This window comes from Brachyhypopomus gauderio, chromosome 21 (genome assembly GCF_052324685.1).
Source record: "Brachyhypopomus gauderio isolate BG-103 chromosome 21, BGAUD_0.2, whole genome shotgun sequence".
Lineage (NCBI taxonomy): Eukaryota > Metazoa > Chordata > Actinopteri > Gymnotiformes > Hypopomidae > Brachyhypopomus > Brachyhypopomus gauderio.
The window spans coordinates 6,866,236-6,882,860 of record NC_135231.1 but is presented as its reverse complement, the minus strand read 5'-3'; the positions used below and the strand labels follow the sequence as shown (position 1 = coordinate 6,882,860).

General features: G+C 38.2%; 1 protein-coding gene across 1 annotated transcript; it reads left to right on the top strand.

The window, feature by feature from the left end:
• Positions 1-7,341: 7,341 nt before the first annotated feature.
• Positions 7,342-15,411, top strand: tnnt2a (troponin T type 2a (cardiac)). Its single transcript, XM_076984115.1, has 15 exons — positions 7,342-7,496; positions 7,642-7,712; positions 7,872-7,882; positions 8,642-8,707; positions 9,046-9,090; positions 9,410-9,439; positions 10,331-10,352; positions 10,479-10,542; positions 10,775-10,891; positions 12,625-12,702; positions 13,411-13,518; positions 13,659-13,768; positions 13,862-13,952; positions 14,364-14,404; positions 15,238-15,411. The coding sequence occupies exons 2-15, from the start codon at positions 7,681-7,683 to the stop codon at positions 15,269-15,271; spliced, it is 849 nt and encodes a 282-aa protein (XP_076840230.1). The 5' UTR covers positions 7,342-7,496; positions 7,642-7,680; the 3' UTR covers positions 15,272-15,411.
• The last annotated feature ends 1,214 nt before the right edge of the window (positions 15,412-16,625 follow it).

Genomic DNA, 16,625 nt, shown 5'->3' with positions numbered 1-16,625 from the left:
GCCACACTTCCGATATCTCACGCCGAAAAAAAATCTAGTTTATTTAACTCTGATCCACATCTATGATTCAATGAGTTACTAGTTCGATCTGGCGCCAACCACCGGCGATCGATCGATCGCGATATAATACTGAATTTAGTCCATTTTACACCCCGCCCAGTAACAATTTACGTTCGCCGCCAAGCCCCGGTTTTTTATTTCAGGTTTGACGTTGTGTTTTTGAAAGTAGGCAGCACTCTGTCGCCAGGACAGAGTGTACAACGGACCTTAATATTGTCTTCCTTAGCCGAAATAAAATCAAAATAATGCCTGTATTTCCAGCTGCTAAAGGCGAACCTCTCCTTACGTCTGACTTTGGCGCCGCAGAGCAGAGATGACGTAACCGCGTAAGAAACGTGTAGCCAAAAAATAAGAATGAATAAATATAACCTACGTTCCCCCGAAATGCAGAAATAGTAACGCACTATGCTTTAGATAAGTAACTTTAATCTGACTACTAGTTTTTAAATAGTAGTTGCGTTAGACTACTCGTTACTGAAAAAAGTAGTCCGACTACAGTAACGCGTTACTAAGTAACGCGTTACCGGCATCACTGGTGATCAGTGATTAGAAATAATCAGAATAACAATTGGATTGAATAGAATGGACTACATTTGCAGAGGGAGAACAGCTATGCAATATATATTATATGATAAAATTATAGGCTATAGGCCTACTGTATATATTATATATTCTTTCATGACAGTGATCTTGTCACGGTGAGGGGGCCGGGTCGCCACCAGAGGGCGCACATCCTGGCCAGCAGCCAATCTCAGCACACACCCCCGCGCACACAACCACTCCCACAGTCACAATCACCAGTATACTGAACACCTGTTTCTCGTTACGTTGCTCTTTCTTAAGCCCGCAGGTCGCCTGGTCCAGTGCTGCACATTGCCGCTACATGAGCGTCTGGTTTCAGCGTGTCCATCACTGCGTTCCCTGCGTGCGCACTAAGAGCTTTACTGGTGTGCGCTACGAGCTTTACCTTGCATCATTTGCGGTGTATGCATTAAGAGCTTTACCGGTTTGGTTGCCATGGATAATAAACATCCTTCTGTTCAACCCACGTCTCCGGCTGCCTCTGTCCCGATGCCCCCGGCGTCACAGATCTCTTACTATATTGGGTCATTTTATTCATTTATTATTATTAGAATTAAATACTTTTTATATATATATAAACATATTTATATTTATATTTATTTGTATATAATAATTATACATATTATTTTACATTATACATATTATGTTTTTGAATGTTTTAAAAAGTGGCCAGAGTCTGAGGTTAGTACTGAAGATGCTGAACTTGCATCCTGGAAATGGTGTGAAGGATGAGACAACAGATGAGAAGCCATTTACATCTTCTCCAGGTCTTATTGCCTCATCTGGCTCTGATGGAGTTGCTGCATGTTTGCCACCTTCACCTTCAGGAGAGAGAGAAGAGCAGCTAGAGACCACAGCTGCTAAGTAAAGAATGGGGACAGCATTGCTGTTTTTTTGCAATGGTTTCATTCACCAAGGCATGCAAAATGTTTGACATGATAATCCTTTCTCCTGTCGTTAAAACAGGCATCCAAGTGTACTTAAAGTTATGGAAATGAAGTTGAAAACCCAAGATAACATCTAAACGTTTAGGCTCAAACAAAGCAGCATCTAATCACTCACACCTGCACGCTAACTTTATAAATCCTCCACCCTGTGCAAACTATGGTGTCAGCAAGGGGACAGAATTAAGCAATATTCTATTACAAATTCACACACAAACCACAAATAAAATATTTGTGAATAAGTTGAAGAAAAAAATTTAACATATTTATATGTTCTTTTATCCAGACAAAACAAACGCACCCGAGGACCATTTTATTCCTTTACATTCTCAATGTCATGTTGCCACAATTCATATATAATTCCCAAAATTCTAAGGACCATTTACTATCCCAATGTAGAAAAATGTGCAAATAAGCATAAAGTATCAAGTAAGTTATGTTTGTTCATCTATCTGTATATTTGTGTGTGGTATATGTACCACTCAACTATTCATTCTCAAGAGGCAGAACTAGCTTTTGTATTGGTCTTTCTATGATTGAGGGTTTAGCTGGAGAATTGTGTTTAAATGATCTCTGTTCACTTGTTATTTAACCAAGCCATCACTATCCACAGTTGTTTCCACCACTCGCACTAACTGCCACTAGTTTATCTGAAGAATTTCTTCTTTGATAATGACCACGTCATTCACCGGGTGTTGTCGGAGGACAACTTCTGCCGTGTGGACATACTGGAAGGGTACCCTCTCTTCCATTGGCTCCAGAACGGCTCAGTCAAATATTAGGTTCTGTGCCATCTCTTTGTACCACATACACCCTGTAACTGCTCAGGATGAGAATGAGGATCATATGCAGGTTGAGATAGATCATATACATACAGTGATGGCTAAGTTACCTTGAGAAAGTAATCCGATTACTGATTACTGATTACTCCTTTTAAAAGTAACTTAGTTACGTTACATATTACTTGATTTTAAAAGTAACTACGTTAGATTACAAGTTACTTTAGTAGTTACATTCAGCAGCAAAATAAATTTTTCCAATACTCACTTTATTGGAAGTGCATTTTAACAGTAACAATGTATTGAAGCAGGTTCGGTAACCGAGGCAGAAACTGCTTAATCCAAAAATCCCGAGGAGGGAAACTTTATTGATAACGCAACCCTGGCACGCGCAGGCTCCGCCCCCCCAGTGTCACTTAAAGGGCAAGACTTGCCGTGAGGAGTAGGAGTCGCTACAGTATCTCCTGACATTACGTTTGTGTAGCTGCGCGGTATTATTTGTAAATTTATTTGTAAACGTAATACAAGCGAACTGGGGTGGGTTTCCCGAAACGTTCGTAGCGCCAAGTACTTCGTAACCTCGTATGAAACATACGAGGTTAAGAAGTACTTAGCGCTACGAACGTTTCGGGAAACCCACCCCAGTTCAGTCAGACAGCTTGTGAAACGAAATACCATTACAATTTCAAGCATTTTAAAGTAGGCGACGTTAGTCAAAATTCCAGCACTTTTCAAACGTGGAACACAAAGCAACATTAAAATTGGTCAGGTAAATGTTCCTTCCCCTGTTGGGTCGCGCGCAGCGTGCGGAGTCGAGCGCTACGGTCAGACGCAAAAGTAGAACTGAGCCAAGAAGAAAGCAAAAATATATATTTTACTAGGGAAAATATAAATAGTAACGCACAGTTATTTGGATAAGTAACTTTAATCTGATTACTGGACTGGAAATAGTAGCGCGTTATATTACTCGTTACCGAAAAAAGTGGTAAGATTAGAGTAACGCGTTACTAAGTAACGCATTACTGACATCACTGTATACATATATTTTAATAGAAAAAAAGGGAGGAGGCAAATTGCATACACAGTCCAGGTCAATAGACAGAGAGCAAAATTCAGGTAGAGGTACAGAGGGAACAGGCAGGAGGCAGAGTGAGCAGGGGCGGACAGGGGAGAAAAAGTGGCCCAGGACTTCCTAATATCTGTTACGGTGGGTCTGCCAGGAGGCCACCAGAGGGCGCGTGCACTCACACGCTCACGCACTACACACACTTGCACCCCTTTTTATGTCCACAGGTCGTGCAGTCCAGTGCTGCACATTCCTTCGAGGACTGAAGCGTCTCCTACGTCCTGCACTACGCCGTGCCTACAAAGGAGAGACCTTCTATGCTCTTATTCATTAGCTCTTGTGAGCTGTGTAGGCCTGTGTTGAAAAAATCGATTTTCCGATTCAGAATCGATTCGCATATGATGATCTGATTATCGATTCGTACGTCCAAAGATCGATTTTTTATTGAACTTTTACCCCCGCCTCGTCACTGAATTCACGCAGGCGTGCTCGGTCTAACTAACTGTAAAACGACTTGGCGTCGGACAGTGCCGGTAACGACGATAGTCAAATCGGAAATCTAAAAACAGAAGGACAGTTTATCCAGTGTCAGTGACTATTTACAGTTAGTCCATGTCACTGACAGTTTACCCAGTGTTTTTACAGTTTTAAAAAAGTTTTAAATGTTCTTGTAACGTTGGGCGCAAGGCGATGGATGAGACAGAATCCTTTGCACTTTCCAAATCGTTACGTTTATTACATTTACCGAAGCGCAGACAGCGCACATAAAACACGTTTACATAGAACATGTGTCACTCAAACAACGACGAGCACAGGACGCTGCGCGCGCGCAAATTAAATAGACAAACCACATAAACCCCACGTGACGAGACGAGCCACAGGTGAGGACTATCTCAAGACGCACCCGCACCCACGGAGATACACAGACGCAGACGATTAGACGCAGACGACGTTAACATGCCCAAAACGGAGGGGTCGAGGACTGTAACGTGAGAGTTCTGTTCTTATATTCTCACTTTAAAGAAAAATACACATTTACATTTTATACTTTCAGTTTATTAAGTGTGAGCACTTTTAAAATAAAAATGCATTTGGTAGCAACAGCTTATGGGTGAATTCTTAATTATTTAATTCATAATAATAATGGTTAGTGTCCCAGTAGGAGCCCACTGTTGCAGATATAGACACCTCAAAGATGTCCTCTGTTTATTGTCCTGGATTACCTTTCTTGAAGGTAGATTTATGATGACCCTTTTCACCAGTCTTCCAGCCATCAGTAACTACCAACTACCAGTAACTATTTGCTGATTAATATCGATATAATACTAGTTTTAACATGTTGCTTCTGTACACAGTCAGGAAACAGCTCAAATACATTTTTAATAACACTAAACCCCGAATTGGATCGAATCGGATCGAATCGATTAAATCGGATTAAATCGAAAAAAATCGATTCTTAATCTTCAGAATCGGAATCGGATCGATTCTTGGAATTTGAATCAATACCCAGCCCTAGAGCTGTGTATATTCATATACTGTTTTGCTTCGTGTTTAAGTTGTTTTTTCTTTGTCATGGATAATAAAGCTCCTGACATGCAACCAGTGCCTCTGGCCGCCTCTATACCCCCGTCACAATATCTGTATGTGTGTGTGTGTGTGTATGTGAATCTATACATGGTACGTAGTGTATATATGGACAATATTACTTCCAGCAATAATGTGATTACAAAGCCACATAGGGGCATAACAAAATAACTAACAAACTTAACAACTTGACCCTGACAAAATACAGGGGAAAAACAACTGGAAAGCTACTGAAACCTGCATTGTTCACTCATTGAGTAACCTTTGAAGCTTTTCTTTTTTTCTCTCTCAGCTTTTCAGCCTTTACGTTTCATAGTTTCTTTAGACCCTGGTTTAGACTGCTCCATCTTTACGGCAATGGGGACTTATTTTTTCATGTTTTAGTAGTGTTTCAACCGTATCGGAGGGATCACATGATGAGTTAGACCTTCAGCAGTGTCAGTGTGCAACTGACGTCTCTCTCTTGACTTGTCACTCGTGGGATACAAACAGGAAGATGTTTGTAATGTGGCATTAGTATGGACAAGGCTTTTCCAGTCCGTGACTACCTGTATTAATAAGTGACACGGCTGCTGTATGTTTTTGTAGTCTGGCCCGGATTATCTGGGACAAGTTGGTTTTTTTTCAAATCAAATCAAAGTTTATTTGTATAGCGCTTTTAACAACTCAAGTTGTCACAAAGCAGCTTTACAGGATTTACAAGGTTAACAATACTATGGGTCGAGAACCCTAATGAGCAAGCCAAAGGCGACAGTGGCGAGGAAAAACTCCCTATGGTTATCAGATTTTTCTGATCTCCGCTGCATGCCGTCAGACCGCATCAGTGGCCCAGTCCACGGCCGCGGTCCAACTCGTTCATGTGTTTACAGACTCAGTCCGTGTGCTGAGCAAGTTTGCCTGACTGGAGCGGGGAGAGGTAATAGGCAATGTTAAACAGCAGCGTGACTACGGGCCGGGGCCGCAGTGCGCGGTAATGGCTCCTCCACGGGCCGAGTTAAACCCACTAACCCATCGGCCCACCGGGGAAATCCCCAGTAGTAATGTATGCCAGTCCGCCCCTGAGCATAAGTAATAACAATACAGGTCAGAACCAGAGGATTCTGAAACAATGCAAGCCGAGGAACAGAAGGGGCAAGGCAGAGGCAGAAATCTATATTCTTAATCGTATTGTAACGGTACGGCACGCACACACACCCTGTATATGCTCACTTGGTGCACTCCACTGTGTGTGTATTTTTTTTGTGTATTTGATGTCACAATTGTTGTTTCTGCCACTCCCCCTTGTTATATATATATAATGTAGGCCTATAATACGTCCAGAAACAGTTCCGTCATTTTGCAGCATGATGGGTTTTCTCGGCCACCGTAATTTAAAACCTGTGTGTAGTTTTCCTAGCTGCCTGTGGTTAATCGTTGTCCTGCGTGTGTTTATGGTCTATGTTTTCTCTTGGCTGATATCACCTGGTCAGCCCTGGCTAATATTAGGCTACTGTTCACCATTTTGTTCTTATCTGAACTTTGTTTTGTCCTGTACACATATCTTTCCTGTGTGGCAGTTCTTAGTGGTACCTTTGCTAGGTATCACTAAGTTTAGTTTATTATGTTTATTATGTTTTTAACAATTTTTCAGTTTAGCTTCTGTTTTTTTTAAGTAACAAAAAAAAACAACTTTTTTAGGGGTGTATTTTTCATCTTTTAAAAAACAACAAGAAAGACACAACTCATATGTGCTGGGATTCAATTTAAGGCTACTTAGCACCCCCAAAGAAGCTACACATGCCTATAAGTAGAAGGTGGTTCTGCATGTTAATCAGGAGAAAAATCTGATATGTCTATATGTACAGTAAATATAATGGAAGAGTGATTAAGTGACAGAAAATAGTACTACTATATAGTAATACTATTCGTATTTTGGGAGAATCAGAATGAGAAGTGCCACTTTCTCTATTATAAGTTTAATTAATGGAAGCTAAACTTTGCATATCATGTTGTGGCTCATGGATCAGCAGTCTTATCAGCAAATGTTCTGTGGGGATGCAGGATTGCATTCCAGTCAAGTGGAAACACACCAGATTCCACTTGTTGAATAACCTTAGTTAGTTTAAAGACTCCTGCATAATTTGAAGAAACGCCTAACAAAACTGTAGATACCAAATTGTCCAAACCTCTTGCCCTGCTGTCTGATGAAATCATGAACTTGTTTAAGTTCTTAGTGGCATGCTATATGGATATGGACATAGTTATCTTCTGTCACGCTGGAATGACAACAGCACAAGCCTTTTTAAGGAGTAGATATGAGACAGCGTGCATGTTATCTGCAAAGTTAAAAATAAATGCTTGAGTTTGGAGGACCCTCAGACTGCCCTGATCTACCTTTTACATTCTCTCGTCTGAGCTCAGACTGAAACAGTATAAGTAGTAAGTTGCCAGTGGATTTTAACATTTGTCGTTGAAAATAGGACACGGAGGCTTTTCGTGCAAGTAAGTTGTTTTTGTAAATATTCTGTATTCTTTAGAACTGATATCACTGGTAATGTTTAGTGTTAAAAAAACAATGTGTGTAGAGTAGTTCTGTGTACATGAACATAAACCTTTTCTAATTCTTTTATGACTGAAACTATTCTAGGAACCACATATACATACATATATATGTATTTGGACCAAGATGTCAGACACTGAAGAAGTAACAGAATACGAGTAAGCGTAACTTTTTAACTACATACTATACCGCCAGAATAACTTCCATTTGTTAATGAGATGGTATAACTACGTACAACTAGACAACATTCTGAGAATGATTGATTCAAAGTGATTCAAGAATGAAACTAATGTTTGAATTATTATTTTATTTCACAGGGAGTGTACGGGTAAGACTTGACATACATCAGTTTCATACAGTTTGACAAAGGGGAAAATTAAGCAATATTTCAGCAGCACTGTATTGGTAATTAAAATTTATTTGATTAGCCAATTTGTCTGCAGAAAGGTACAAATTGAGATTTATTTATAAGGTTTAAATTAGGTTTAGAATAAAAAAATGAAATAGTCTTAATTATATTGCATTGCTGAGTGAGAGGAAGAAACATTTCCAGGTCTTTCATTTGTCTTCTTCAATAAAAAATAGTAGCTTACAGTAGGGACAGAAGATTAAGGATTAATGGCTTGTGGAAAATCATGCATCATATGCCTCCAAAAGAGATGTTACATTACTACTGTGAGTTGCATCTAAACATTGTTTTTTTCTGAACAAGCTAAAAAAAATGTATGTAAAATGTAAACTTGTATGTGTCAGGATGAAATGTGTAAAATGTCTGTCTTACATTCTGACTGTGAAATAGTTGCTCTAAGAAAAAAAATGTTACACGGACTGTTCCCTGTAACCAGCAAATTTTCTATCAATAATTTTCTATGTCTGCCAAATGTTTTGGCACAACATATAGATTAGGCTAAGTACTAAATATGCATCTCGTTGGAGGCATCGGTTTTGAACAAAGGTTTATATGGGGGCTGTGGGTTTGAAGAGAGAAGATTTCTTCAGTTACTTCAGAGTTACACTAAAGTATGTGAAATCAAATAAATGCCTATAATCATATCTGCTGGCTGAGTTAACACTTATTTTTACACAGAGGAACAGGATGTAATAGTGCAGACAACAGAGATGGTGCATGAAGAAGAGCAGGCTGAAGATGAAGGTAGCCTCTGCTGTTTAATGCTCTAGCAATATCACATGCTCATAGCTTAACAATTGCCAGAACATTTGAGTAAAATGTACCTGTCAATTCCAACACAAGGTGATTTTTGTGCCTGAACCTATCAGCCTCCTTAATGGCAATTATTGAGTCAAATGGATATACATCAGGGAGTAAAGAATGTTTCAATTCTGTTTCAGTTTCAGGCATTACTATTAAATATTTTATTTACTTTACTTTAATTCTTTTATGAAGGACACATTATTGTTCAACAGTTAGAAGTCTCTCTTTAAAATATTAAATCTGAATTGACAATGGCAGTGACATGTTTTCACTCTCAGAAGAGGAAGAGCAGGCTGCTGACGAAGGTGGTGTTCAAGAGGAAGGTGAACATAGAGCATTTCCATTCACCAATCACTTATGTTATCTTTTACGCTCCAAAACCAGCACACCACGTCAAACACCAGGTCGACTATCTTTTTTAACTACCTTCTAAATATACTGTTACCCAGAAATGACACAGACGTACACACGGTGAGCAACACCTCTCACAAATTCCAGTCCATTTTTGGTGAAAGTTGCCACTGCAAGGCTGCCTGCAATCAAACCCTTATCTCCACCCACCCCTCCTTTACAAACATCTACTTCAGCCACTCTACTCACTGTTCTTTGCCACACCTCCGTAACACTCCACCTTTCTTCCAGATGTAGAAGAGGAAGCTGAGGATGAAGAGGGTAATGAAACGCCTTTATGTTTATATCATCTATTCTATTTCTGTTATGGCAGTTCTGTCTCTAAGAAACTGGACAATAACCTGTGCAGGATTGTTCATTGTTTTGGACAACATTTGTAACCTTTGAACTCTAGCCTAGGACCTTTAGGAAACCAGAATAGTAGCTATTGCCTGTTTGTCCTTTTGACTTATTTTGTTCTTCAGCACTTAATTTGTTCCTGCTGTGGTGTCTGAGTTGATGTCACCCAGAGGAGGATGGGCTTCCTCCTGGTCTTTGCTCCTCTCAGTGTTTCTCACTCTTGCTCTTTTTGAGCGTTCCTCACCACGCCGCTTTGGCTCTGCTCACTGGGTGATTTGGATTTGGCCATCTGTGAAATCACTTTGTGACCACAGATATTGTAGAGTGCTACAAAAATAAATTAGACTTTATTACGAAAGTTCAAACCAGTCTTAAAAAGTGGATGGCATCTCCTGCTTGTTGCTTTTGCATAAGAATCAGTATCTGTAACAATTCTATATAGCACTATGTGGATAGTGACCTATAGGCCTACCAAGTGCTCCTTCCATGAGCAGAGTATATTTGCTAATTATCTGAATTAGCCTATATTGTACGTTGTTTCTTGTACAGAATTCACAGATATAAATGCAGTTAACTAATTTAAATTATAATTTTTACATTTATGATCTATTTCATAATCTATACAAATTGATTTGCAGTGAGCAGCAAGAGTGAGCAACAAACACATGTCATCATGACTCACATCAGACAGGCTCAAATGTGCCCTTGTATGCAACGTTGCTTGGTTCTGTTATATAAAGCTTGGTCTTGGAAGGCCAAACGACTGTTTAACTTTAACTAATACATTTATCCCTGTTCTTTTTTTACCAACAGAAGAGACCAAACCAAAATTCAAGTGAGTATGCACTGGTTTCAGTTTGCATTGTAAGACAGTTTTTTTTTCATTTCCTACTAATTCAGAAGCACTTTGCTTGTGTGTCTGTTGAAGGACCTCTGTTGTAAATGTCCTCTTCTTCTCCAGATCTTTTACACTGCCAAACTTGGTGCCTCCAAAGATTCCAGATGGAGAAAGGGTTGACTTTGATGTGAGGGTTACAAACTCCTAAATAAACAAATATTATGTTAGCAAGCACATTTAATTTCTTTAAAATGGGATTTGAAATTATACATTGATATTATTCATGAATATAACTTCACAATGTTTAGTGCACCCTTATGAAATGAAATTGCTCTTTGGAACATTCAAAACAATTCATCATTCCATAGGAGATGTATTATGTTAGGACTTCCATGTGTATTCTCTTTACCCTGGCTCAGGATATCCACCGTAAACGTATGGAAAAAGATCTGAATGAACTGCAGACTTTGATTGAAGCCCATTTTGAAAGTCGCAAGAAAGAGGAAGAGGAGCTCATAAGTCTCAAAGACCGAATTGTGAGTGATTATCCAAAAGATCTTCTCCAGAACTGCATGATTAACTGAAATAATAAGAGAAAAGAGGCAAGGTTTCTTATTTGTATTGCTGTGCATATTGCATAATCAATTGGTGATGAGTATTCTCAAGCTTATTTTCTGAAGGATACTTTCAGGATCGATTTAGAAAAGTTATGCCTATCAGTAAACTAGCACATTTCCTGCTCCTTAATGCTGAATGATATGTGAGTTTTGATAACTTGATATCTTTCAAAACTCTTTGTTTCTCATAATAATATACCTAAAGGGAGTGTGGGTTGTTATAATAATATACCAAAAGGGAGTGTGGGTTGTTATAATAATAGAACTAAAGGGAGTGTGGGTTGTTATAATAATAGACCAAAAGGGAGTGTGGGTTCTTATAATAATAGAACTAAAGGGAGTTTGGGTTCTTATAATAATAGAACTAAAGGGAGTTTGGGTTCTTATAATAATAGAACTAAAGGTAGTGTGGGTTGTTATAATAATAGAACTAAAGGGGGTGTGGGTTCTTATAATAATATACCTAAAGGGAGTGTGGGTCCTTATAATAATAGACCTAAAGGTAGTGTGGGTTGTTATAATAATAGAACTAAAGGGAGTGTGGGTTGTTATAATAATAGACCTAAAGGGAGTGTAGGTTCTTATAGTAATATACCTAAAGAGAGTGTGGATTCTTATATTGGTAGACCTAAAGGGAGTGTGGATTCTTATAATGATAGACCTAAAGAGATTGTGGGTTCTTATAATAATAGAACTAAAGGTAGTGTGGGTTGTTATAATAATAGACCTAAAGGGAGTGTGGGTTCTTATAATGATAGACCTAAAGGGAGTGTGGGTTCTTTTAATAATAGACCTAAAGGTAGTGTGGGTTCTTATAATAATATACCTAAAGGTAGTGTGGGTTCTTATAATAATATACCTAAAGGGAGTGTGGGTTCTTTTAATAATAGAACTAAAGGTAGTGTGGGTTCTTGTAATAATAGAACTAAAGGTAGTGTGGGTTGTTATAATAATAGACCTAAAGGGAGTGTGGGTTCTTATAATAATATACCTAAAGGGAGTGTGGGTTCTTTTAATAATAGAACTAAAGGGAGTGTGAGTTATTTTAATAATAGAACTAAAGGGAGTGTGGGTTCTTGTAATAATAGAACTAAAGGGAGTTTGGGTTCTTATAATAATAGAACTAAAGGGAGTGTGGGTTCTTATAATAATATACCTAAAGGGAGTGTGGGTTCTTTTAATAATAGAACTAAAGGGAGTGTGGGTTCTTATAATAATATACCTAAAGGGAGTGTGGGTTCTTTTAATAATAGAACTAAAGGGAGTGTGGGTTCTTGTAATAATAGAACTAAAGGGAGTGTGGGTTCTTATAATAATATACCTAAAGAGAGTGTGGATTCTTATAATAATATAACTAAAGGGAGTGTGGGTTCTTATAATAATATACCTAAAGGGAGTGTGGGTTCTTTTAATAATAGAACTAAAGGGAGTGTGGGTTCTTGTAATAATAGAACTAAAGTGATTGTGGGTTCTTATAATAATATAACTAAAGGGAGTGTGGGTTCTTGTAATAATAGAACTAAAGGGAGTGTGGGTTCTTGTAATAATAGAACTAAAGTGATTGTGGGTTCTTATAATAATTAGAACTAAAGGGATTGTGAGTTCTTGTAATAATAGAACTAAAGGGAGTGTGGGTTCTTATAATACTGCAGGAAAAACGACGTTCTGAGAGAGCTGAACAGCACAGGATCCGCAGTGATCGTGAAAAGGAACGTCAGAAGCGTCTAGAAGTAAGTTTGCAGTTCTGCTCAACCTGGACTTTCTTTGCCGTTGTCTTGTTCTTAATTAAGATCCTTAAACGCTCTGATATTTCTTGTTGATATTTTTAAGTATTATAGTACTTTTAGTATAATAAGTATTTTAATTCATATGATAACTGTGACGCTGGCCACAGACAGACGGACGAGACACGAGTCCGAGGTTTCTCTTCAACAACGTCACTTTTATTTAACAGATATTGCGCAATAGCGCACGAGAACACATACATATACACAAAAACGTGCAGACTCAGACAACGACGAGCACAAGACACTGCGCGAACGCACATTAAGCAGGCAAACCACATAAACCCCACGTGATCACGAAACAAGCCACAGGTGAGACGAATCAGCACAAGACACAACCGCACCCACGGAGATCCACAGACGCAGACTAGGAGACGTAGACGACGTAAACACACGCCCAAAAGGGAGGGGCCGGGGTCCTCAACGTGACAATAACTTATTACTAATTTAAGATTTTTCTCTGGTTCCTAAATTTTTTAAACATTAAATCAATTGCAAGCTCAGTTTTACTTATTCATATTATTTGTCTATTTTATTATCTTTTATTTTCATGATTTGTAATGATGCCATTTTCATTAATATGCTTTATAGTTAGTTATTCATTGATATAAATACAGCAATCTATGCTGTTAAACTGTCCCCATGCATCTTTAGGAGGAAAAAACTCGCAAAGAGGAAGAGGAGGCAAAGAAGAGGGCAGAAGATGAAGCCAAGAAGAAGAAGACTCTCACCAGTCTGCATTTTGGTGGCTACATGAAGAAAGTAACAGCTCTTGCAAAGATTGGATTTGCGATCATTTTTTTTAGTAATATAAAAACATTATGATCACCTGTTTAATTCAATTCAACAAAATTGTTGTATGTGGTCATGTCCTGTGAAATTATGAAATGATCACTCCAAAGATAGAGAGGCATGCTGGGAAGAAGCAGACAGGGAGAGAGAAGAAGAAGAAGGTTCTTGGTGACCGCCGAAAATCTCTGGACATAGACGATGCAAGTGAATCTCATCTCAGGTAGCAGTCTAACAAATGTTTGTGATGGCTTTAATACTAGTATATTGAGTGTGCATAACTCATACGCCTGCTCTCTTTATCTCAATGCGGCAGAGAAAAAGCTAAGGAACTGTGGAACTGGATACATCAGCTAGAGGAAGAAAAGTTTGAGTTACAGTACCAGTTCACTAAACAAAAATATGAGGTAAGTGCTAAAATGTATAAAAGCAGAAACACTGAAATGTTTGGTTTCATATTCAGGGTGCATAAAACTCTTGGAATTCCAGCAGTATTAACTGGATACATAGAACCGCCACTATTTAATCAGACCCTCTTCTTGAGTACCAGCATTCTGTTTTGGTTATTTATTTATTTATTTTTGTCTCTACATCTCTACGTCTGAGCCGATCTACCATGTCACCCAGAATAAAATCCCGATCTACACCAAAACAACTTATTTCTATCTGAGCCTCCCAATTGGCTTTTAGGTTCAGCGCTTGGGCGCTACCTTCTCAAAACTCCTGTGGCCAGCTGGCCACATCTCAGATGGTCAGGGTTCAGTCCTCACTGGCCAACCACCACCTTACATTTCTGCTTCATTCTGCTTTCCTTCTAGATAAATGTACTGAGGAACAGAGTGAGTGACCATCAAAAAATGTAAGTTTGCTAATTACATGTACATTAAACATCAATTAAAGGGTCAATGGTGACCTGTAGAATGTGAACTTATTAATTTCATATGTCCATGTAGGCCAATGTAGGCTAAAACTTCTGATTAATTCTAGGAAGAATAGTCCTGACTGATGGAAAATGCAGAGTATGCTAAGCAACTAGAAATATCAGAACAATTTTGAACTATTTCACATTTGGCACACTGGGCATGCAACAGGATACTGTTGATCTTTTTTATTCACTTGTTTGCCATTTAATGATTTTTTAGGTGTTTAATAACCTTTTAAGCCATACATAAAACTTAATCTTAAACACTGTCTGCTTTAAGAATATATTAGTTATATATATATATATATATATATATATATATATATATATATATATATATATATATATATATATTGTTTGAATATCTATTAGCAAAACTGTTGTCAAACCACATCACACTGTCACCTAACAGTATAAATTTTTGTATTGTAGTTTGAGCAAGAATGCAGAGTTGCAAGTGTCATTCTGAAAACATAGTGGGAAATGTATTACAGCATACAAAAAAAGAGGACAGAGGAGCACAGAGTACATTTTTTTAATGTCAATTATAATGTTAATTAAACATTATTTATTTTACATAATACGAAGCGTGGCGGGGTTGTTCTTAAAAATCAGCCCTAGTTAAGTTAAGCTTCTTAATTTGATCATTGGCACGTCAACATCATTGGCACATTGTACACAAACTCTTATTGTGGTCTTACTGTCCATTTGTTGTTTTCTTTGATTGAGTTTTAAAGGATCATACAGTAAATTGATGTTTGCTTTTTTAGGACAAAGAGAACTAAAAGGGGCATTAGAAAGTGAATGCCGTGTAAAAAAACACCTGTTGAAGAAAACAGTGACCAAAGTCCAGGAGCGTTATTGAGAATGGAAATCATTCAAGTATTCAAGCATTGCAGAACATTGCAGGACTGCAAGGGAAAATAAAATTTACATTTGCATGATCTATAATGGACTGTTTACTGACTAAAAATAATTGCATGAACCAGTTGCAAAAACCCATGTGTTTTGTGCACGAGCAGTGAACAGGTTGATGTAGACGATCAACAGGTCAGAACAGATGGACACATGCAGATGAGGCCTAGTAGGAACAGAGTAATAAGGAGTTGGGTCAGTTCAATAAATGCAGGCAAGAGCACAGCATGAGGCAGAGGCAGAGGCATAGTCCATATAGGTCAATGGGGGTGTATATAGGCTTGGCTATGTTGTGGCTGGCTAGCAGCAGGTGCTAGTGAGATCTAGACAGTTGCGACCTTGCGCCACTAGGTGGTGCAGTCATGTCAGAGGAGCGAAGGGATTGCATGTGAGTCGTGACAAACAAGCAGCGACATTCTGACATTTGTCCAGACATGAACTTAAAATATATATATATATTATTATTATATTGAACGCCTAGGACTAGTTTAAAAATGTGTTTTTAAAATAAAGGAATTGTAAATTCCAATTAAAAAATACAAATTAGCACACTCTTGGCATCCTCTCAATGAGCTTCCACTAATTAACCCTGATAAGGCACACCTGGAAACCTTTTCTTGAAACTCATTGAGAGAATTCCAAGAGTGTGCAAAGCAGTAATCAGAACAAAGGGTGGCTATTTTGAAGAAACTAGAATATAAAACATGTTTGCAGTTATTTCACATAACTCCACATGTGTTCATTCATAGTTTTGATAGTTCAGTGAATCTACAATGTAAATAGTCATGAAAATAAAGAAAACACATTGAATGAGAAGGTGTGTCCAAACATTTGACCTGTACTGTACCTCATTTCATCATCATCCTAACCTTACATGGACAAATGATCTATCGACAGGTATAAAAAATAACCAACACCTTCCCAACCTGCACAGTACTTCCAAACTTTATATTTCAAAGGTAGGCGTTGTTAGGCTTGTCAACCATCTCTAGCTGTAGACTGTAGCCACTGGGGTACACAAATAGCAGTTCGGATAAGTTCAGCCCTCAGTGGTGTGTATCCAGTGCCAGGAGAACAAATTCACAACACACACGTGTCAAGAAAGTGTTCTAAAGTTTATTAAGGAAGATGAACAGTTAAATACAGAAGAACCAAGATGTGGCATAAAACAATTGATCTAAAACATATAAAAAATAAAACAGATGCAAGATTGATATTAGACTTATCAGAAAAGGAGGTACAG

Coding starts and splice junctions, on each gene's coding strand:
- tnnt2a (XM_076984115.1), top strand. CDS start 7,681: ATGTCAGACACTGAAGAAGTAACAGAATACGA. Junction 12,703..13,410: donor AACGTCAGAAGCGTCTAGAA/GTAAGTTTGCAG, acceptor ATGCATCTTTAG/GAGGAAAAAACTCGCAAAGA. Junction 13,519..13,658: donor TTGGTGGCTACATGAAGAAA/GTAACAGCTCTT, acceptor ATCACTCCAAAG/ATAGAGAGGCATGCTGGGAA.